At 36.3% G+C, this 21,679-nt stretch overlaps 3 protein-coding genes across 5 annotated transcripts in view; 1 reads left to right on the top strand and 2 right to left on the bottom strand.

Moving 5' to 3' along the window:
• The window catches only part of LOC124633105 (protein windpipe), a 50,120-nt gene extending 40,100 nt beyond the window's left edge, over positions 1 to 10,020 (top strand). The window contains exon 3 of the mRNA XM_047168231.1: positions 6,868 to 10,020. Within this exon, the coding sequence (XP_047024187.1) occupies positions 6,887 to 8,995 (2,109 nt within the window). The 5' untranslated portion in view covers positions 6,868 to 6,886 and the 3' untranslated portion in view covers positions 8,996 to 10,020. The remainder of the gene's footprint in view (positions 1 to 6,867) is intronic.
• Positions 10,021 to 10,736: 716 nt separating this feature from the next.
• Positions 10,737 to 14,781, bottom strand: LOC124632627 (insulin-like growth factor-binding protein complex acid labile subunit). Of its 3 annotated transcripts, none has more exons than XM_047167530.1 (3): positions 14,659 to 14,781; positions 13,100 to 13,301; positions 10,737 to 12,941 (listed from the first exon to the last, which is right to left on the bottom strand). In XM_047167530.1, the coding sequence occupies exons 2-3, from the start codon at positions 13,277 to 13,279 to the stop codon at positions 10,860 to 10,862; spliced, it is 2,262 nt and encodes a 753-aa protein (XP_047023486.1). In that variant the 5' UTR covers positions 13,280 to 13,301; positions 14,659 to 14,781; the 3' UTR covers positions 10,737 to 10,859. The 3 variants fall into 3 exon arrangements, with proteins under 3 accessions (XP_047023486.1, XP_047023482.1, XP_047023491.1); XM_047167526.1 differs by having other exon boundaries at positions 14,616 to 14,779; XM_047167535.1 differs by lacking the exon at positions 14,659 to 14,781 and adding an exon at positions 13,929 to 14,182.
• Positions 14,782 to 15,378: 597 nt separating this feature from the next.
• Positions 15,379 to 21,353, bottom strand: LOC124633616 (leucine-rich repeat-containing G-protein coupled receptor 5-like). The gene is made up of 3 exons (XM_047168896.1): positions 21,120 to 21,353; positions 17,651 to 17,841; positions 15,379 to 17,026 (listed from the first exon to the last, which is right to left on the bottom strand). The coding sequence occupies exons 1-3, from the start codon at positions 21,127 to 21,129 to the stop codon at positions 15,716 to 15,718; spliced, it is 1,512 nt and encodes a 503-aa protein (XP_047024852.1). The 5' UTR covers positions 21,130 to 21,353; the 3' UTR covers positions 15,379 to 15,715.
• Between the last annotated feature and the right edge of the window lie 326 nt (positions 21,354 to 21,679).

Here is a 21,679-nt window from a genome sequence, read left to right as displayed (position 1 = left end):
TACACAGCGGACTTTTGGTCCTAAGTTCCCGTTTGGTCCTTTTTCCACAACAAGAGTGTAATGTTCGTGAGGATCGAACCATGAACTTAGAACCCAGTTATAAATTGCAAATGATTCGCTATTTCTCATAATGATACTCCGATATCGACCGAGCCAACTCGGAAACACTCGGTGTTTTACGACAGAATGCGCGGACGCATAAAACAGTCGCCATTAATGCGGGAAAGTAAAGGCCCGATTGGGTGTTTTATTGCTTCAAAGAAACCCTGGGTATTATTGCACTCGAGTTTGTACTCAGAACTTTCAAGCTTAATACACATCTTGAGAGCATATTCAAAACTATCAAAATGTTTCTTCATAGTTGGCTGTTTTCTCAGTTACGTTACAGGAACGAATTGAAATTTTGCGTGATCTATATTCCTGGATATGAACTTATGTCCATCGATATGAAATTCGCTTGAAATGGTCTTTACGAAAACGAACTTAAAGAAGATGAACTTCATTAGTAGGTTAAGTTCTTGTGAATCTTATATAAGGTATGAAGATAAAGATCATGGAAGGTTATTGACAGTGACGTTATATATCTTACGCGGTAGACGACGAGTTAAAGCCGATCATGTTTTCACTGACTTGAATACTGCATTAATCCGTTTCACAGAACTCATCAAACAGCATTGTTTCGAACGCCAATTATTTACAAACTGTCTGATCAATGAAAAAGTCAATACGTGCCTGAAAAATGTACCTGCGACGCTTATTGTGATACATTCTCATATTGCGAAAACACGATGTATGACTTGGCGGATTGGTGGCTTCGAACTCATGAACTGATTGAGTCAGTATGCAATCATCCTGTTTTAGTTGTATGCACTGCAACATTTTATGTCGACATTAAAAGCCCATATAAAAGGTTTATAGTGATAAGTTGCGTTTTATGTTTATTAAAATGAATTAATTATATACAATCCAGAATCGATGTATCAAGTATGTATGTACGAGTGAATCCGTGGAATTTCATTTGTTTTTCTAAACATGGAGGTCAAATGAACTATATACGTCAGCAGGTTCGCGCAAATCACGGTAATGTACAATCTATTTCCTGAAGCGCTTATAGTAATGGCAGGGAAATCGCGGGACTCTTGCGTCGGTACATTTATCTCACAATTTATTGGCTGCCGGCCCACGCGCCGGTTAATGGATAGAGTTGTAACCAACGTAAATATATACGAGGTTCAAGTGCATAAAAACTAAATATTTATCGATGAAGGTGAAGTAATACGTACTTTGTATCTTTAGATAATTTTAAATACTTCCTAACTAACATATTTAGTTATATTTCGTACCGCTTAATAGTCGTAAACGGCAGGATGTGATTTTATGCAATAGTCCTGCTTATTTCATACTGACCTGTTCAAAACCAGTACGGCACATGCACATTCGAGTGTCGAAACTAAAGCAGCTGCACTTTTATACAATACAACATTCTAAAAGATTTGATTAACTGATTATATGCGTATGTAGACAGTAGGTCAGTAGATTGCTTAACTCTATAATGGTAGGTAATTCGGTCCAAAATTGATCGGAAATTGTAAAGTAAGTTGTAGGTTTGAATGCCTTATTATTGCAATTTTATTTCGACCACATCGTCGTTTACCATGAGGGGAGATAGCCTATTGTCAATTTTTTTAAAAAGTAGGTTCTACTTTCGAATTCAAAAACAAAACACTTCTGGGTTTTCATTGTCCCAAGGTCTAAAAGTCCAGACATGTATCATATTAACGCCTATCATTGCAATGCACATTGCGTATGTAACTCAGTGTACTCAACATAAGTTTTAAGCCTATGTAGGCACCTATAGCTCAGATCCAGTTTTCCAATGTTCGCAGCTGAGTGGGCAGTTGGTGTCGGGTTCAGTCCTCGGCTAATGCTTGCTATTTGTACGTACAACCTGTTGATGTTTTGCTTGGTATAATAGGTTTTTTCATTGTTGATATTCACTACGCAATTACTTATTTAAAATAAATATTTCCTAACTCAATTTTTAACACGCTTATACTAGTTTCACTTGTAATTAACTATTCTTCTTCAATTTAAGAGCCCAGCTCTTGTCGGTGCAGCTCCTTCCGTAACTAACTATGTATGTAAGAAAATCTTGGAATCTTAATTCCCGGTCATCGATTGAGATGAAATTTTATGAGTTCCGATGACAATACATGACTAGCGTGTGTTTTAGTTTTTAAAACTATTAATTTTTGTTAAGGAAACATTGCAAGTAATGAAAGTCAATTTTGCACCCTGTAAAGACATATAACAGCGAGCTATTAAAAGCTATCAACAGCTTCAACAACTATACTGCCCTTATACAGCAAATTACAATTGCTCACAAACTTATTAGGAAGCCTGCTATCTTATACATGAGACCTAATTAAAATACAGGCGCCAGGTAACTGGTGCTTGTAATTAATACTAGTTAGCTCTGTATGGGCTATCTATCATCGGAGGGAATATTACACAGAATCGACTTTTGGACTTGGTATTACCGATCGTGCTTTGTTTTTTTTTTGTGTAGTCACACTGTTGATAACGAGACCTGTTGTGTTTTGGACTTTGTAAAAACCTTTGATGAATTCTTTTGGCTGTTTCCTCTCTGCGTGAGGTTAAGAGGAAATTTTGAATGATAATTCTAGGTATCTGCCCAAATTGAGATCATATTTTTTATTTGCTTAAGTGTCCTTATTTTTTTTCTTTCCTAAACGATTTTATTTGTTTAATTTAACGAACATTCAAACAATACCCCTATTATAATACTTATTCAGTGGGAATTACGAATATCCTTTGTTTTGCAAAATATTTTTTCTATGCCCATGTTTTCTTTCTAAATACTGGATAGCTTCACAAGATGCCGTGGGAAACGAATAAGGATATAAACACACATAACAAATGGTAGAAATCTGCATGATTTATTGGTGTTTTGACGGACAATCACTTATCACCGGGCCCGGTTTGCCTATGGATATCTGAAGCTGAATCCGACGCTTTCTTTTGGCAAAAGCTTTTCATCTTTCTTATCTTGGTGCATATTTCATCTTTTGTCGTAAGTAAATTCTTATGTCAAATAAAAGTCTATACATAGTTTCATATTAGTAAGTATCAACAGTCAGTTGAATATTGATTCTCTGAATTCGGAAATTTTGCCATTTTTACATAAAACAATAATTTTCTTCAATTTGAAGCCGCGATTAAAGGAGTTATGATTCGATATAAATACAAAATAGTGACTTCAATAAACAAGTTCAATATTTAGCAACAGATCGTTCCCAAGTAGGACAGAACTACAATGCGTTCAGTTCATATTGCTTACATTACAGTCGCAAGGCTGACTGACTGCACTACCTCTGTGTGAGTGCACACACACATGCTCAGAGGTGGACTCGTAAATCAAGCCAATCTGCCTTATGTTTGCTTAACAGAAGGTAAACAATAACTATTTTCAGGACTTCAATGTTGAATATCGCATTACGAAAGCGATTGTATTAAAGCAATTGCTTTATATGGTGGTGGCCTTTTGGCTTCCTATATGAGGTTGATTGATGGAGTCTTCTTGATAATGTTGGCCGTCCATCTTGTCCAAATTAGGGTTTAATTCTGATGTCGGTGACTTTATTAGTGTTTCGGTTTCGAGATGGCATGATGAGGTTGTTACGTCATGTTCAATCACACGTATTGGTGGAAATGTAAGAGTATCGTGTTTATTTAAATTTTACACGATGGCGATGGCTTCCGCGTATGATTTTACAAGGCATTGCACTGGAGATGATGTTGATACTCAGTTCAAATTTTACTTACCATTTCAATCATCTGTAAAAGGTATTGAAATGTCATTACCTAGTGCTTCGAAAGAAAATAGCAAAAGCGAATGATTATATTTTCTTAGCCAAATATTAAAAACGCAAGCAAACCTTCCACAAACTAATATTATTGACTTGCCATATTAATCCAAGGTTTATTTAACCATCTCGTTCTCACTTTTAAGTAAAATGCATGTGATAAATCTCCGAATGCGCTTGCCAAGGCAAAAACAATAAGAAATCATTTACACGCGTTAATAAATTGGCAACACTCAAAAGAAGCGTCGGAAGCTTTTAGGTCGTTTCACACTGTTCATGTCTTTCTGACGTTCTACTTGTTGCATAAAACAGTAAAGGTCAGACATTTAAGCCGACTGTTATGAGACCATGTCCGAGCATTGAATTCATTTTTAAATACTGCATTAAACACGCAGATGTTAAGTCAGTTTACATAATTTCTGTCGTCTTGAACGTGAATCATGCAAGACTACCGAGTAGGTTTCGATGCAGCCTTATAAATATTTGATTCGCATCTCAATCTGTTATGGGTTAAATCACTATAATATTTATTGAAGATCTATATTCAAAAGTCATGGACGGACAGATATTTCACGTTTAATTTATAAGAGATTGAGTGGATGCAAATTGTACCTATGCTTTACAAAAAAGATATTGTATTCATTCGTCAAATGTCGCTGTAAAAAGACCGGATATATATGCACATAATTACATTCTCACTTACTAAAGCTGTTTTTATTTAAATCTCTTTTAATCGCCCTGCATCTGTTGCATGACAGACGTATGACATTTCAGACCCACGGTCGCCCAGTGCGAGTCTGGCGTCTGCAACCTTGTCGTCGTGAGTCAGACCTTTCGTCATTGTGTTCTACCCCTTATTTATTGATATTGCCATAATTTTAATATCATGGCCCTGTTTTATCAATGAGTGAGTCATTTGTTTATGTATTCAGTTTTACTGATGTGCGTAAAGGTTTGGATTGCCCTTTTATAGTTATCGCGTTCATTAATTCGTAAAAAAAATCTTGTGTTGTAGGTCAACTGAATTTAGTTAGAATTAATTCGTGTTACATTATCCAGTTTATCTCTTATCATCATCTATTTTTACTTATATTTGTATAATATTGGTCATTTATTAAAATCCGTGCTTAATATACATGTAAATCTTAAAGCTAAACGTATACTGTGATAAAAATATAATAATTCAACCTTGTACGGCGACAAATACGTGTTTCCTACAATAAACAGTTGAAACTATAAATTAAATTATTTTTTACAAATCCTTGGACGGAAATTAATTTAAAACGTTTATTTCAAGGTTTATCTAATAGAGGTCAATGTCCGCGATGAAATACACGTAACTGCTTTAAGGCTTTTAACTTATGACCCCCTAATGATGTTTGTGACAATAGGCTTTAAGGCATTTTACTGGTAATAATACTGTTGTACGCTGGGTTTTCCCAATTGCGTCAAGTGTCAGAATTAATTACTTTCTCAACGTAAAGACCGAAAAATATAAAACTACGAAATAAAAACTCTTTAACGCAGCAATTTCCAAATCTGCGGCTTCCACTAATCTACCTCATTTAACATTCAACCTACATGCACAAAATATAAATGCATATTTAACCTTGAGAGTTCATCAAAGTCAATTCCCACGAAAGCTGAAAAATATTCGTGTTCTATTGCGCAATATTGCTCCCTCTGGGTCCAAACAATACACCCACGTCCAACGCGACCATTTGACATCACATTCGCACAAATGGGTAACTATCCACTTCCTGGCTGGGTAACATTGAACCACTTCTTCGGGCGGCCAAGTGCACCGAGGATGTTATTACTCGGACCAAAATAGAACAAATTTAAAATTAGGTTATTAACGTTCTGATGTGAATTTGGCAGGGAAATGTGAACTGTGAGAACGAAATCGAGTTCGATTGTTTTCATTCAGCATTTATCCTTAAATCGATGAAGATATTCTTAGAAATTTGAGCGAGTTATTAGTTACATAACGTTAATAGAATTGATCCCAGATTACAAAGTTCTATTCCGTTGATGTTCAATGGTTGCTACTGCTAAAGTTTTTAACCTTTTTAAGCTATTATATGTAAAACTGGTCTACACAAATTACAAAGATCCATTAAGTAAATATTGAAATAGAACTTGAACATAAAACTGGTTTTTAAGTTTGTCATTTTAAAAACCTGAATTGATGCAAGCTTTTCTATGTTTAAGCATATATTAAAGATTACGGAATAATAGCTAATTTAAGTATATTAATAAAGTTGCAATCAGATTGCGAAATGCAGATTAAGTATATAGTTATCATAACAACGAAAATTAAATATCTTTCTAATTTGGCATATGGTACTTATGTACGAAGTTACACTTAACAGTATAATTCAACCAAACATAATTTCTGCATAAAAAAACTAAATGCGGAGACAAATACTACACGGAATCTACGCGTGTATAAACTAGTGAGCTCTCCCATTGCTGGCACACTCTAAACCTGTGCAAAACTATATAGCCCATCGTAGTCCAGAAGCCGTTATCTATGAAAGGAAACGTGTAGATTCAAATTGCCGTCTAACTGCAGTTGCAATAATTGGAGAGGTGGAGACTGTAATAGACCGCAGGGGACCGTTTGCCCGTATGTTATTCTGTCCTATATTTAGCTGACAGTTCGCGAGCAGGGATGTTGTGATTTATATAATAGTCAGATGACCGACCGGTCGTCCTACCTATAATCCGCCTCTGCAACGAATATCACCTCGTGTAACTTTATTTGCATTGATAAAATATATGCGCCTGATATTTGATACTACACGACCGCTGACAGATTAACGCTAAAACATATGGACGTTTTTCACCGCACGTCATGTAAGCGTCACAATTGTTAACAAGATCAACAGACAACGCCCATTATTGTATGATCAATGATTCTTTAATGAGAATTTGTTAGATTGAAACTTAATGAGGTTTTTTTCTTTAATTCCAGGTGCTGAGTTCAAGTCAAGATGACGTGGCTTCGTGTGTCTGCGTGCTTCTTGGCTCTGTCTGTGCTGTTCGCACCGATCTTAGCAGCGGTGTGCCCCGATGGTTGTGTTTGCAACACCACTAGAGATGGCCTCCACCGCGCCACCTGCAGCAGCCTTCCCGAATTGCACAAGTTTACCCTCCGCCAGAAACATCACAACATCAACATTCTCGATCTGTCGCACAACAACATTACAAAACTTAACCACGAGCTCGACCGGCTTACAGAAGTTGTCACACTAGATCTCTCAACGAACGGCATCCAGACGCTGAACAAATTCTTCCATAATGCAAAAAAATTAGTGCATCTTAATCTAGCAAACAACAGGATACAAAAGCTCTCCTTCGTACATCTTCCTTCAAGCGTTAGTTCATTAGATTTAACTAACAACCTATTGAAAGATGTGCCTTCTGATCTAGGACATTTAGCAGCATTAGAACATCTCGAAATGGAGGGTAACCCTCTTGATTGTTCATGTGAAAACTTATTGGCACGCGACCGTTTGCTCGTTGCAAACGTTTATATAGATAATGTCAAATGTGCCTCACCTTCGAGGTTTAAAGGGAAATCCTGGTTAGAACTGAAATCGAAGGATATCTGCAAAGTTCCTAAAACTGATAACAATTTCATGGATATGATGATGGGAGACCAGCCTTTAGATGCTGTTCAAATAGGCCAAGAGACCACGGCTCTAAAATCTATGCCACTAGTAGCCAAAAGTGATTTAGATGACGGAAATGTGATACAAGGAAGTGATGCTGTAGAAGATGATGATCAACTTCAGTTTTTAAAAGTGGGTCATAATTCGTCACCGTCTCCGTATAGCCACATTGAAGGTTCGGGCAATGGTGGCGATGCTGAGCATACTACAGAGATTCTATTCCTGGAACCAAAAATGGAACGAAAACTCGATAAAGAACTTTTAGCCACTGATGAGGTTATAGCCGCCGAAACTGACCCAACTACTGAAGATCCAATTGAAGGATCTGGAGAGGGTTCAGGTTTTCTGCCATTTGGTATCATATCGGACCATATAATTGATGAAACCACCACGGTCACTTATGAAGATTTAAGCCCAGAACCAGTTCATCGACTTATTGATAACGAAGATGAAAACAAATCGAGTACTGAATATCCTATGTACCCGCGTATCACAAACCTTTACCAAGGTGATCCTAAATGGAATGAAGAAACCACTCCAAAGCCTACGACGGAAAAAATGGTAACATCGTCTACAGCACGTGATACTACTATATCAGAACAAATCCGAGTAACTCATGCATCAGAGGTGCATGGACAACTCCCTGCAGATAACGAAAACCAGGCTCCTCACAAAACAGGAACGTATGTTTGTATAGCCATTATTGTAATATTGCTAGTTGGATTAATTGGATTTGCAATAATCAAAGGGCAAATGAGAAAACGAAGAGATAGAAGGCTTTTAAGGCAACAAAAGAGAGACGTAGAAAAGGCATCAAAAGAAATGGTCGATATGAATAAATCTCTGCTAGGCAAGCCAGCTGGTTTAGAAACCCCTGTTGATAAGAAAGTTAATGGAAAATACGAACTAGTCCCAACACATGAAACACCCCAGAAGAAAAGTGAAAATGGAGACCTAGGTAATGGTGTAAGCCATGGCAATAACAATGGCGTGAGAACTGATAGTCCAAGAGACACAAATCAAAATAAGAGCAGTTCAAGGGACAATAATTTAGCAGATGATAAGCTACAACAACATGAAACATCTTTTGATTCTGAACCTGCATCACCTGACTCTAGGAAGGATACTAATTCGTTATCAAGTGAAGATATTTTTGTACCTATCAATGATGATGATACTCCCAAACTAAACGGCACTCGCGACTCTGATATATCTCAGCCTCTTATAAATGGGGACCAAAACACTGATTCTGACTTCTTATCACCGTCTCGCGAATACGTGCCTGTGTACTCGCCCGATATGGGACGAGTACGTATAAAGATGACGGAGATGCCTAAACCTAAAACACCTGTACTAGTCACCAGAAGTAGGTCGAATGCTGGAGACATCATCATAACTCCATCAGATGCGGTCAAGTCTACCACTTGAAATCCGGCCACAGTTGCAAGGACAATAACACTTTGTGTATATCTGTGTCAAACAGCAAACACTTCACTATTGGCGAAATACTGTGATTATATTGTGCGTGTAGTTAGGTCAAATCTCGAGTGTGAAGGATTGAAATCGATTCATTGGAGCGTGTGTAAGTCTAGAACCTTTGCTGCCAAAGTGTGTTTGTAGTCGACAGTGCCTTTATTTTAACATTGTTAGTGGTATAATATATTTTTATAAAAATATATTGCGCAATAAGTAATAAAAATATTTTTATACGTGTAAAAAGTGTTGCCATGTTCATGATAGTTGTAATTGTCTTGTTAGTAATACATGAAATTCATATTGTAGGTCCTCTACGATGATACGAGTATCGACCGATCCAAGTCGTTGTACAAACATTGTGTTCTGTGTTTCTGTTCGGTACACCTATCCTGCGTTATCTATATGTATAGTATAATGGGGTACAATTCTTGAATTGTTAAATTTCAATGGTTGTGTACTTACTTCTACCCTGAGAATATTTATCTAAACAGTAATGTATAACAACGTAAGCTCCAACTGGCTATGTTTAGTTATTGTTTTCTCATTTTCTATGGAGAGATTCATTCTTTCATGGTCTGGCTAAGCATAAGTTCCTTAGTAATTTTATTGAGTTTAGATTTTAAGAATGTGATACCATTTATTATAAGTAATCTGAACTATTTTCCACGTATGTATATAACTAATTCAAATTCTTTTAGTGTATATTTCGTAGATCTTTTTATATGAATTATTTTATTTTGTAACTAAGCAACTGCTTTTAAATTAATTACTCTGTATCTTTATGCTTTTACTGACCTAATTTAAATTATGATAATGAATAGTAAACTGTTAAACGTATCAACATTTTAATAGAAATAAAAAATCAGATTTTTTAGGAATTTATGAACAAAACCGAACAATAAATAGTTCAGTAAGCAAATATAAATTTAATGTATTTTTATTTCGAAACTATTTTATGATATAAATGGTTGAATCAAGTTCTTCTTTGTTTTAATGACTCTGCCCTGATCCTTCAATTTCTTCAAATTCCATGAACGTATAACGTCATCATGATTAGAATTTCCACAATTGATGGTAAAGTCTGAAGGTAAAAGAGCAAAAGTTGTGCTTGCTGTTCTATGAAGGCTGTACGGTGTATGTCTTTATTTCACGGCGAATCAAACCTTATGAATTAAATAGTACTACCATTCTTTTTGGACAATTGTCAAGTACCTACATCCTGCATATAATCTAATATATGTATCAACGCAGGTACTTAGGTACATACTAACAATATTATAGTATGCCATCCAAGCATATATTACGTATTTACATAGCGTTTATGAAAATAGTGATAATGGTGTCAAATACAAAATTGATTGCTAAGAATGTTACCTGAATGTAATGCTGGCTGTCAGTAGCGACATCTATCGTAAACTAACGCAACCACTAATGTAACGTAGTTATCTCATCATATTTTATAGAAGGTCTATTCTATACTATAGATATTAATACTTTATAAATTCTTCCTAAAATTGAATTATTCGGAAGAAGCACGACATTGAGCCTGTCGACAATTTGAGGAATATCTAAAACTTTGACTGTAGTTAGTTCAAGTTATCAGACATAGATGGCGTTTGCGTCAATTACTAAACCTACGTTTTGTGGAGGCTATAAGTAAGAAATGTATAATGTTAAATAATACAACACAATATATCATATAACATTATTTATTTTTCATAATAAAATGCCTAATAACTTAATTTATAATGTTGGTAATAACAAAACTTATAATAATGTTCAACTAAATGCTATTTAGGTATTCTCATAATCTCTTTCAAAAGTCACTTTCCCTTAGGTTATTGTCACCATTGGAATATCTGCGTGGTCGAGGTCGCAGGGGTCTTTCTAATTCTGCCTGAACTTCAACAGTCACATTATCGTCATTCTGCGAATCATAGTCGGCATTATATTCGGACATACGGCGACGACGAGCACCGGGCGACTGGTCTAATTCAGCCACTTCATGACTGCCATACCTACTTATTTGCCTCCTTGGTCTACGACGTCGATCATTTGACGTTTCAGACAGTTCAACATCATCTAACACACGGACATCTCCATTCCTCTCAGTTTCTTCAAGTAAATCTCCACTCGACTTAGTTTTCCTTCGGCCCCGTTTTCTTCGTGTCTTACCCGTACCTGTTTCGTTAAGAGAATGACAAGATGCGTTCAATTTTGGCATCGAGAGAGCTTCATCGTAGGATGGAGGCGCAATGAGATCGCGAGGATCTGGGGTGTTGCACAAAGCTTCTTGTTCTGCACGTATTCTCAACTGCCTCAATCTATCTCTTGCTTCTTCAACTTGTCTTTCTCTCTCAGCTTGAATAACTGCTAAACGGCGCTGCATAGATCTCCTTATACAATTTACTAATAGCAGGCACAATGTCAATCCTACAATCATTACGGTTATAAACCATATTAATCCATCTGGACTTGGTACTTTTTCGGTGGGATTCCAAACAAAATAACAGGCTTCTAACCATGTTTGCCCTATTAACGATAATGGGCTATTACAGACAAGGTTGTACGATTCTTCCTTTTTGTTAGGTTCGAGTGTAATAAATTCATAAAAATCATACATATTTCCATCACCACAATCACATCTCCACATATTATCGCTTAAATCGAGTCGTTCTAGATATGGATTTGATTCAAAGTATGACCGTCTCCAGATTGTTGTAAATCTATTTCCAATGACACTTAAGCCTATTAGTCGAGGCAACATGAAGAAGGTGTAATTATTCACGAATGTCAAACGATTGTAGTTCAGATTTAAGTACTTTAATGTGTTAGACGATATACTGTCAGGTATGTGTGTTAGAAGATTTCTAGACAAATCCAAATCTACAAGACTCTGTAGTCCTTCCAAAGAATCTGGTCCAATAACGCTTATTTCGCAGGAGCTTAAATCAAGAACAGTCACTGAGTTGGATTTCAAATGACCAACTTTCGTGAGATAGTTTCGAGATAATTTCATTTGTGTCAGTGCAGGCATTGCAAGTAAGGTATCCTCAGGTATAATCGCTATTTCATTCCAAGATAAATCTAAATGTTTTATCAAAGTCAGTCCTCGAAATGTATCACTTTTTAGCGAGCCGATGTTATTGTAAGATAAATCTAAATATTCTAATAGAGTGTTATTTACAAACTCATTACTCCTCAGAAATCTAATCATGTTGTGGTTGAGGACCGCTCTTCGAAGATTAGGAAATCCTTGCAGGTTTGGTTGCAGTACATTGCAGTATGATATATCTAAGTACCGCAAAGAGTCTGAGAATAAATTGTATGCGGAAGATGATAGTTCCAAGCGATAATTGTGAGCCATTTTCAAATGTACCAAGGATGGTAAGTACATTAATTCGTTATGATTTATTATGCTGAGAGCACAGTTGCTGACGTCGAGACTCTTTAACGTAGACGATATGAGTCCTTGTATTCGCGTGATGGGATTGAAGTTTAATTTCAGGTATTTGATGTTTGCAAGACCACTCAGTGCAGATCTTCCATATACTGCATCTATTTCACACTGCTCCAGTATTAAAGTTTCAAGAGAATGACTAATTATCAGCTCCTGATTTGCCAGGTTACCCATTGTTGCAAATTTGTTGAAGGACAAGTCCAATTTCTTCAAATTTGGTGCTGGTAGGAAGGCTTCGTTAGGATTGAGATTAAGCCATGACGTGAAGTAGTTGTGCGATAAATTCAGGTCTTCAAGGACAGTTAAGTTTTGTAGCGCATCTTTAGGTACTTCGTTCAGACGATTACCACTTATATCTAAAGTGACCAGGTTATAGAATTTGTGTAAGTTCTTGGGAAATGTGGATATTTCATTGTTTGAAATGTTCAGCTTCGTCACCTGGAAAAAATAAAGGTCTGAATGTAACTACCTACTTTAAAATATTTGAGCAATCTCAGAGACTAATAAATACACAAACGCACTAGACCAACATCTTAGAATGGCTTACTCAATTTTAAAATTTGTTTAAGGATAATTAACCATAAAAATATAAATACCTGACTGCCGAATCCATCAGGCAACTCAGTCAGTCCTCTGCGGGAGCAATCGACGATCGTTCTATCTGCGCTGCACACACATGAGAAGCAGAGGTCACCAAGCCCTCCATCAAAATCAACTTCTGCGGTCGCGAAGCTGATCAACATTAGAACACATAGTGGCCAAGGTAATCGAATCATTACGTCTCGATATCATTACTGCCTGGAAAAGATAAACAACTTATTTAATTTTAATCGATTCCGAGAGACCGTTTATCGTGACGCATATTTTAGAAGGAAATAGTATTTTTTTCCCGTCACTTGATGTACCAACACTTTGTTTCCTGCACAATTGATAGGTACAGATGAAGTGATTCAAGTACTATCATATTTTCAACGTTAATCATCAATCGATACAAATGTTTTTTTCTGATTTGAGTCATCAGGGAAATCGTCAGGAAGTCTCATGTCTAACTAGCTTAATTTTGATCTCGACAGCAGTCATGGATAAAAAGTGTTGAATGAATTTAGTGTACGTCAATAGCACATCAGAGAACATCGGGACCTTAGCTTGTGATCGTGTTCTTGTCCTAAAAGTGTATGCCTTGGCAAACAGGTAACATGTTCAAAGAAACTCACAGATTATACTAGAAGATTGAGTATTTAGACTTATATTAAATTAATCCATCGACAGTGGTCGATAAAGCTAGTTACACTTCTTAAAAAAAACAATCACAATTTAAAACTTTGCACAAGGCTGGTATGAAAACAAACTCAAAGTAAAACACTACACTCTTATTTAACTGAATCTTAACATCACAAGGAAGGAAAACTGAATCACATTGAACACCTGCTCGATTGAATTTCTTGTCACGCCTCAACTTCCAAACCCTTACGAACACAAAATAAAAGAATCAAAAACACTATACCATGAATAACCGCTGCATTAGTACATACAACAATTTTATCTTTGTTATCAGCTATTGATAAAACAGTAGGATACTTAAATTTGGGTCGACTTTGCGTATCTGTATCGAAAACGTGAAGCAAATTCAGGACAATAAATGGTAAAGACCTATTTTGTCATGGGAAAGGTGCTTATTTTATTGCAAGTAAATACTGTAATGAATTAGGATGTAGTTGAATGGTCTAAATGGCTCATTTAAAACGAACGTGAACTAAGGTATACCCCTTAATTGCCATACATTTTTATACTAAGTAAATCAATTAATTGTACACCCAATTTGTGCAAATTGTGCAAGAGTAAATTAAATAGTTTTCACCTGTCTATGGGCACTTTCAAGTGTTTGTTGACCTTATTTCGCAGGTGTTTAATTACTTGCTAGTCAAGTACCGACCTATTTAGCCTTATCCTATGCTTGTCAGATAAATATTGGCGGTCTGACCATGCCCTAGAATTAGATTTACTCGTTTTCATTCAAGAAATGTCTTATGGTCTTGTTGCAGTTTATGGCTTATCTTCACTAGCGGTCAACTAAAGCCGACTAATCTATTCAAAATTTGAAACAGTACACACCTTTTCCACACGATTTAATTGAACACACATTTATATAACTCACATTATCTGTACTTTTCACTTATCTTCACTTTATGTTCGTATGTAAACACCTTAATCTGTGGTTTATGGAACAGTTCTTTTTATTTTAGACGTGTTGTCCCTACGATGCGATTACATTGTGTGACTCAAATTCATGACGTTATCATTGATGATAAGAATGGCGAAAGCGTATGTGCTAAGGGGCGCGGTAATCTGTACTTAGCTGGCTCCTGAGGATTTCTGTGAATATTAGGTAATTGTACGATTTAGCGCAAATACAAAATCATTGTAAGAATAGAAATAAAAGATATACGAGTATATTAAAATAAACATGACAGGAAAAAAATAAATAATTTGTAACAGGCCTTACGATTAAGATCTTTGCTAAATTTATTCATTCCGATGAGTATTATTTTTGATTTGTTGCTTTGAGTTTTTTTTACCGAATGTCGGACCATACGTCATTAAAATATTCTATAGCAAATAAAATACCTCCCTCATTATTTCCATCACACAAAATAATTTTATTATTACTTTATTTTTACCGCTCTTTTTTATTGGGTACAGCGCCATCTATCTTGTCAATACTGAACTATGCAGTCACCAATTTTTACTACCTGCTGACGTCAAACAGGTAACTCGATTTATTACCAGCCCGTTGATAGATGTCGCTATGGGTATCCAAATATCATTTTCGGAAAAAAAAGCTGAGACAGACGTAGATTATAATAAAACTGCTTAATTCAATTAAACCTAGTTTAATAACATTATAAAACATATGTACATGTGTCTTAAAAAATAAACCTACTTTGCAGTTATCATTACTTACTTAAAACTATTGGCAAGTCTTTTGTTAGAAAATAAATTCATAATTAGTATTTCTTACAAAATCATCTTTTTTATTTGATCGTCAATCCAAAAATCCAGCATAGACTTCATAACGTATGAAAAAGTTTATGCAATGGTCTATCCAAGCTAAGCCACATCTGTAGGGACCCATATTAAGATGGTCCAAGATTATATTGTCGCTTGAAACATCACGTGGTGCTTTGATTGTGCAATCAAACTGTGACATGCTCCTACTCATCAATGGCGATCCTGGTGTGTATTTCAATAGGACGCCTCATAGATCGTCTATCACCCAATCTTGGTCTGTGTTCTGTGAGATCCCCAATGGATCTAGATCTGCGGTAGTTTCTCGGTTCTTCCTCGTCTACAAAGTCTGGCAAAGAATGGAAAGACGAATTCAAGCGTGGCATCAGTAGCGCTTCGTCGTAGGTCGGTGGAAGATCCTCACGTAGAGGTACCCGCAATATGACTGACTCGACTCTAGGCTGGCCAGCCGAACCGTTGAGATTCAATTGTGTAGTCTCTGGGGGTGGCCTTGACGGTTCCGAAGTGACAGCCACCAGACCGCGACAGACGCAAGATGTTATTACTATGCCGATAATAACACCTACCATCAATGCTATGGTCGTGAACGAAGGAGTGCTCACCTCCACCGGGTGCCACGTGCGAATGTACGCCTGCTGCCAACTCAACTGCGTTACATTCGATGGAGTATAACAAATCAAAGACTCTCTGTCAACGATTTTAGACGGTTCCTTCGTCAGAAATTCATATGTCAGCAAAAGATTGACGCTGAAACCTTCACAACTCCAACGGTTCCCCTTCACGTAGACTTCCCTCAAAAATGGATTTGAAGAAAAGTGTGAGGTTGACCATACATCTCTAAACTCATTTCCTCTCAAATCCAGTACCGCCAGATGCGGTAGCGACGAGAAGCTGCTATCCGTCAACGAATTTATTGAATTGTAACTTAAATTTAGCTCTTGCAATGTGTAGGAAGCGAGGTTGTCAGGGATCTCTTCGAGCTGATTTATAGACAAGTCGATTTCCACGAGCGAACCCATTCCAATAAGAGAATCGACGTTTAAATTTGCGATTTGACAGCTGCTCAAGTGTAGACTTCGCAAAGAAGGAGATTGGAAAGCGGGCACATCGGAAAAGTAATTTCTGGATAAAATGAGACTGTCTAAGTTGTGCGCCTCAGAGAATACTCCAGGCGGCAAATCGTTAATTCTGTTCTCCGATAAGTCGAGGAAATGTAAGTTTGGCATTGTGGTAAATGATCTGTCATCTATGGCGTTTATTTTGTTCTTCGATAAATCTAGATTTCTAATTGAATATTTTCGTCCATTGCTTATCCAAGTATCGTATAAATTGTTGGATAAATTAAGGGTTTGTAAGGTGTCCCAGTCTTGTAAATAGTTGGGAATTGTATGACTTAGATAGTTTCTTGACAAGTCGAGCGTTTCCACTCGAGAAAAATTTTGTAGTTGTGGCGGAAATGTCCTGAAGTTGTTGTTCGATAACAGCAACACTTGGGCCTGAAAAAATAAATAAATAGGTTTAGATCACATCGTGTGATACAGCTCATGTTGCTAGAGTGGAGTTACTTATTTTATAGAAAAGAGAATTTTTAGCAGGATTTCACTCAGACACATACTTTAATTTTTGCTGATATTTATGTAATCAACTGACACACTACTTTCACAATATTATGTAAGTATATCGATTTATTTAAAGATATTAATTGATATAATTAGAAATGAATGTCCTTGAAATTATGTCATATCATTCAGATAAAATTTAGATAATGTGCAAACGCTGCATGTCAGGTATTTTAAATTTTATGGATGTCTTGATAACCAGATCAATTAATTTGTTTGAAACGTTATGATTATGATGAAATGAAGCAATAACAAAAATTCCGATTTTATCCTATTACTTGTATCCTAGCATTTCCTGCTTACATAAGACTATCGGTTATCCTCATTTTGCTACTTTATCTGCCTGGCTAGTTTCCATGTCAAAACTACTTATAACTGAACTTAACAAAAATTTTGATAATCAGGTAGTCAAGTCCTTAGAAAGGTCACATATTTTTCATCGCGGTGGTTTAGGTGAACACACACAGATATTAAGTATTAAGGACTCAACTTAATACTTACACTGTAGTCCAAGTCATCAGGTAAATCCTTAAGTCCTCTATTAGCACAGTCCAGGTGCAGTAGACCGTTCAAGGTATACGTGCGACACGGCTGGTCTTCTAGATCCTGCTCATCTTCCGCCTGTCGTTTCACTACTCCTGCAGACAGCAGAGCCGGCATCAGCCATAACAAGAGCGCTGTTAGTATCACATCTGGAACGGAACAGGTATTTGTATCAGTTATTGGTTTGGGGTTTAAGGTAACTGCTGTTACATGTACTACTATATTTTTTGTGAAGACTTTTGTGACAGTATTTTATTTTTGATCATTTCGGTCACTGTGGTTAAAATTGTGAGAAGAAAACAGTTTGAGCCCTTGTGGGAAAAAATCTTTAACAAATTGATATAGGTCCAATCCGGTAATTTGAAGATCATCATCATCATCATCATCAGCCTATCGCAGTCCACTGCTGGACATAGGCCTCTCCAAGTGCACGCCACTGAGATCGAATTAATTTGAAGATACAAAATGTTTTTTTTTACACCCACTAAAGCGTCATTTGGTTTAAAGAATGCTGAATTTTTGAATGAACACATATAAGAGGCTTGTCTTTTAAAGTAATCTCACTTACTAACATTATCCTAATCTATCGGATAAAGACCTCCATGCATCACTAAATTGAGAGATATATGTATATTTTCCTGTGATTGTTATCAGGTATTAGATAAAATAATATTTTATTATCTATGACGTCCGTTACTATTTTTACCTAATTTCATTAATGTATTTTCATACCTAATTTCATTTACTTATGTATTTGTAGTATTTAGCATTGTAGCATTTTAGACCACCTAATAAGAAACCAAAATGGCATTATGGAAGGAAAAACTTATCTGTTTTCTTGCAGATAAGGAAAGAACCTGTTAGACAACAGTTTTAAGGAGGTCAAGGAGTACGTTTCCAAAAAAGGTCACTTTCCGGCAAGATAACTAAGTTGAAAACGCTCGCTGATGGTTCAATAATATATTCGGAGAATAATAGATTATCTACAGTAATATGGCTGAACCACTTGCTGTTATTAATAATATTGAAAATAATAACAAGGCTGCGCTAAACTGATACCTTTAAGGAAGAAGCAACGCCACTTGGTAACAAAAATAAATAAAGAGCAGTACCACTACTTGAACCAACCAGAGCTAATGATGACTTGTCAATAAATTAAGAAAAGGTCAACTTCTTGGATACCAATGGTCTTACTACAAAAACTTTAACCCCTGTTTTACACTTGTCTAAAAAAATTTTGGCTGCAAAATGAACCATATGTCAACGTCATAATTTGTCATTTTTTTAGACAAGACTTAAACTGACGTTAAAAAGTTTTTGTGGTAAGACGGCAAAACGCTAGTGAAAAGTCAACACAAAAACTACCGTCATTTCCCCAAACTAAGATATCATTGCTCTTGACCGAGTTATGGTCTAAAGTAAATTAGCACAATAGCATTAAAACTGATAAGATCATGAATTTCGAAATTATTTATCTGGAGGATTGCCGTTTTGGTACATCTGTTTTCCTCGTATAAGAGTAGATTATTTCTCAAGAGATGTGTATAAGTACTTGTCTTTATCTTCCCGCTCAAAATGTGACTCAATTGACCAATGAAGAAACAAAATTGCAGATAAACGAATTAAGTTGACAGAAGATTTATACAATGCTACTAGCTGAACTCATGATGCACTAATAGACGTTCGTTTTTCAGGTTTATTTACCAAAAAGTTTCCCTTTGGAGTACCCGTGCACTGCAAAATTTTAGTCGGTCGATTGTTTGGGCTCATTTAATAAATCAGTATGAAGATGAATGGTAGTACGCAAATGGCAAAGATCAAGTATTTAGCTGGTATCAGACCTATTGAAAAATTTGATTGGAATCAAGAAGCTCTTAAAGAAATGCCAATCATCGGGTCAACTGTCGGCCGACTGTTTAGTCTGCAGTATGCGGGTACACTTACAGCCAGTTTCTTCATCAAAAGTAAAAGCCAAAGTAAAAGTCAAAGTAATGTCTAAAGTAAAAGTAACGGTCAAATTCGTTTTTTCTATTAGTTTTGCTGTTACTTGAGCCATTAAAAAACGAATTTGACCGTTACTTTTACTTTAGACATTACTTTGACTTTTACTTTTGATGAAGAAACTGGCTGTTAGAGTACATGTTGTCAATATGCAAAATACAAGTAAAAGTACAGGTATGATAATAATCGATATCGACCTACTTCCTTAAACTTGACATTTATTATATTGATATTAATGATGCCTGTAGCACACCTCCGCTGCGAAACCCAAAGGGCGAAACCGCCATAGTTTCGCTGTGAGTTGTGAGTTGTTGGGCGGCGAAACAATAGCGAAATTCCCTGCTCTAACGTACAAAACTGACTATGACGTTGTCTCTTTCTAACATGATTTCGCTCATTTGCTTAGGCGCCGTCTACATCTCCGCTCGTTGTCCGCCAGTTGTCCGCCAGGGCGGAGATGTAGACGGCGCCTAAGCAAATGAGCGAAATCATGTTAGAAAGAGACAACGTCATAGTCAGTTTTGTACGTTAGAGCAGGGAATTTCGCTATTGTTTCGCCGCCCAACAACTCACAACTCACAGCGAAACTATGGCGGTTTCGCCCTTTGGGTTTCGCAGCGGAGGTGTGCTACAGGCATAAATGCACTCGTGTTCTGCTTAGCCACATAATGTCACGGGTATTGCTAAATAACTTTGTTTACTTGACCCATGAAATTTCTCAAAAAATCTCCAAATGGGTAGGTACAAGCAAGGGAAGTATTAATGATGTAGCTCTATATATAAATAATCAGTAGCACGTGTTAATCCGTAGTAGATAAAACATATAAGATTACTGACTAACTGTGGGGTATGTAGATTGGCTTAATATACATAGATGAGGTTAAGAAAATAGCTTATTTCAATTATAAAATTCAATAAAAACAATAATTCATCATCATCGTCTTTCGTGGTAGAGCCAGTTCCCTGATACTCGCAGCCTGATACTCATTGTGGACCACTAAAGGATAGGAGAAGGTGCGCTAAAGTATACCTTCAGCTGTATTTCACCCTTTTCAGTCCTTTGCCTCACAAATATAACGACTAAAGAGCGCATAATACTAAGTTTCCAACAATTTTTAATTAATACTATTTTAAATATAAAATGGTAAGGAAAAGAGTAAAACTCGCTTTGGAAATTGCTTACACATGTCGTACAAGGACGCATTGTCAAACATTATCTTAAAACACCGCTGCGTATGTCCCAGTACAATAAGCAACAGATTAATTTAAACCGTATTTGTTACATAAATATAGCCTCTATTTGTGAGAGAATAGAGTTGAAAATTGTTTGAGGAAAATTCGCTTTTATTCATACATAATTTCAGTGCAAAAAATTCGAATGAATCGAACAGAATTTTCTATAAGCCGGTATTGTCGTAGTACTCACCGGATGCCATTGAATATTCGAACTTATACACAGTTTATCGGCACATTTTCACATATTTAAACCACTCGATATTATTACGAATATTATCGTCGAACGTACAGCATGTCCATGAATCCTGAAGCTGAAAGTAGTCCAATGGAAATAACAGTCCACGAAAATATATCACTTCACTGACGTTCGTGAGTATTGCTTTTGTAATGGTGAAGATAGTACAGTTAGCGATACAAGGTGGGTTTCAGAATTCATAGGATTGTCCATCATGTACAGGTTGTTGTTTTTTTTTAAATTATATTTAGTAGTGTTTTTTTGAATACAGTGTGATTATATATGTGTGAGTATTAGAGGAAGCTGTTAAGTAATGCGTTGAACGCTGCATTTTTCACTGATATAACCACACAGAGCTTTCCCATTGAAGGTAAAAGCACGAGGCATATAATATTTTATATAACCTTTTAATATTTGTTAAGCGATCCTCTTAGGTAACAAATAACATTTTATTTCAGCTGACGCAATCCACCTGGGATATAAAAATCGTGTAAGTGATGCAAAGTTGTGGGGTT

This window comes from Helicoverpa zea, chromosome 1 (assembly GCF_022581195.2).
Source record: "Helicoverpa zea isolate HzStark_Cry1AcR chromosome 1, ilHelZeax1.1, whole genome shotgun sequence".
NCBI classification, from domain to species: domain Eukaryota; kingdom Metazoa; phylum Arthropoda; class Insecta; order Lepidoptera; family Noctuidae; genus Helicoverpa; species Helicoverpa zea.
This window is presented reverse-complemented; position numbering and strand designations above follow the sequence as displayed.

Bases quoted from the DNA above. Each gene is read 5' to 3' on its own strand.
- LOC124632627 (XM_047167530.1), bottom strand. From the start codon at position 13,279: ATGATTCGATTACCTTGGCCACTATGTGTTCTAATGTTGATCAGCTTC. The intron at 12,942-13,099 runs GTATTTATATTT...TATTTTTTCCAG, and splicing joins CTGATGGATTCGGCAGTCAG to GTGACGAAGCTGAACATTTC.
- LOC124633616 (XM_047168896.1), bottom strand. The intron at 17,027-17,650 runs GTAAGTATTAAG...TTATTTTTTCAG, and splicing joins CTGATGACTTGGACTACAGT to GCCCAAGTGTTGCTGTTATC.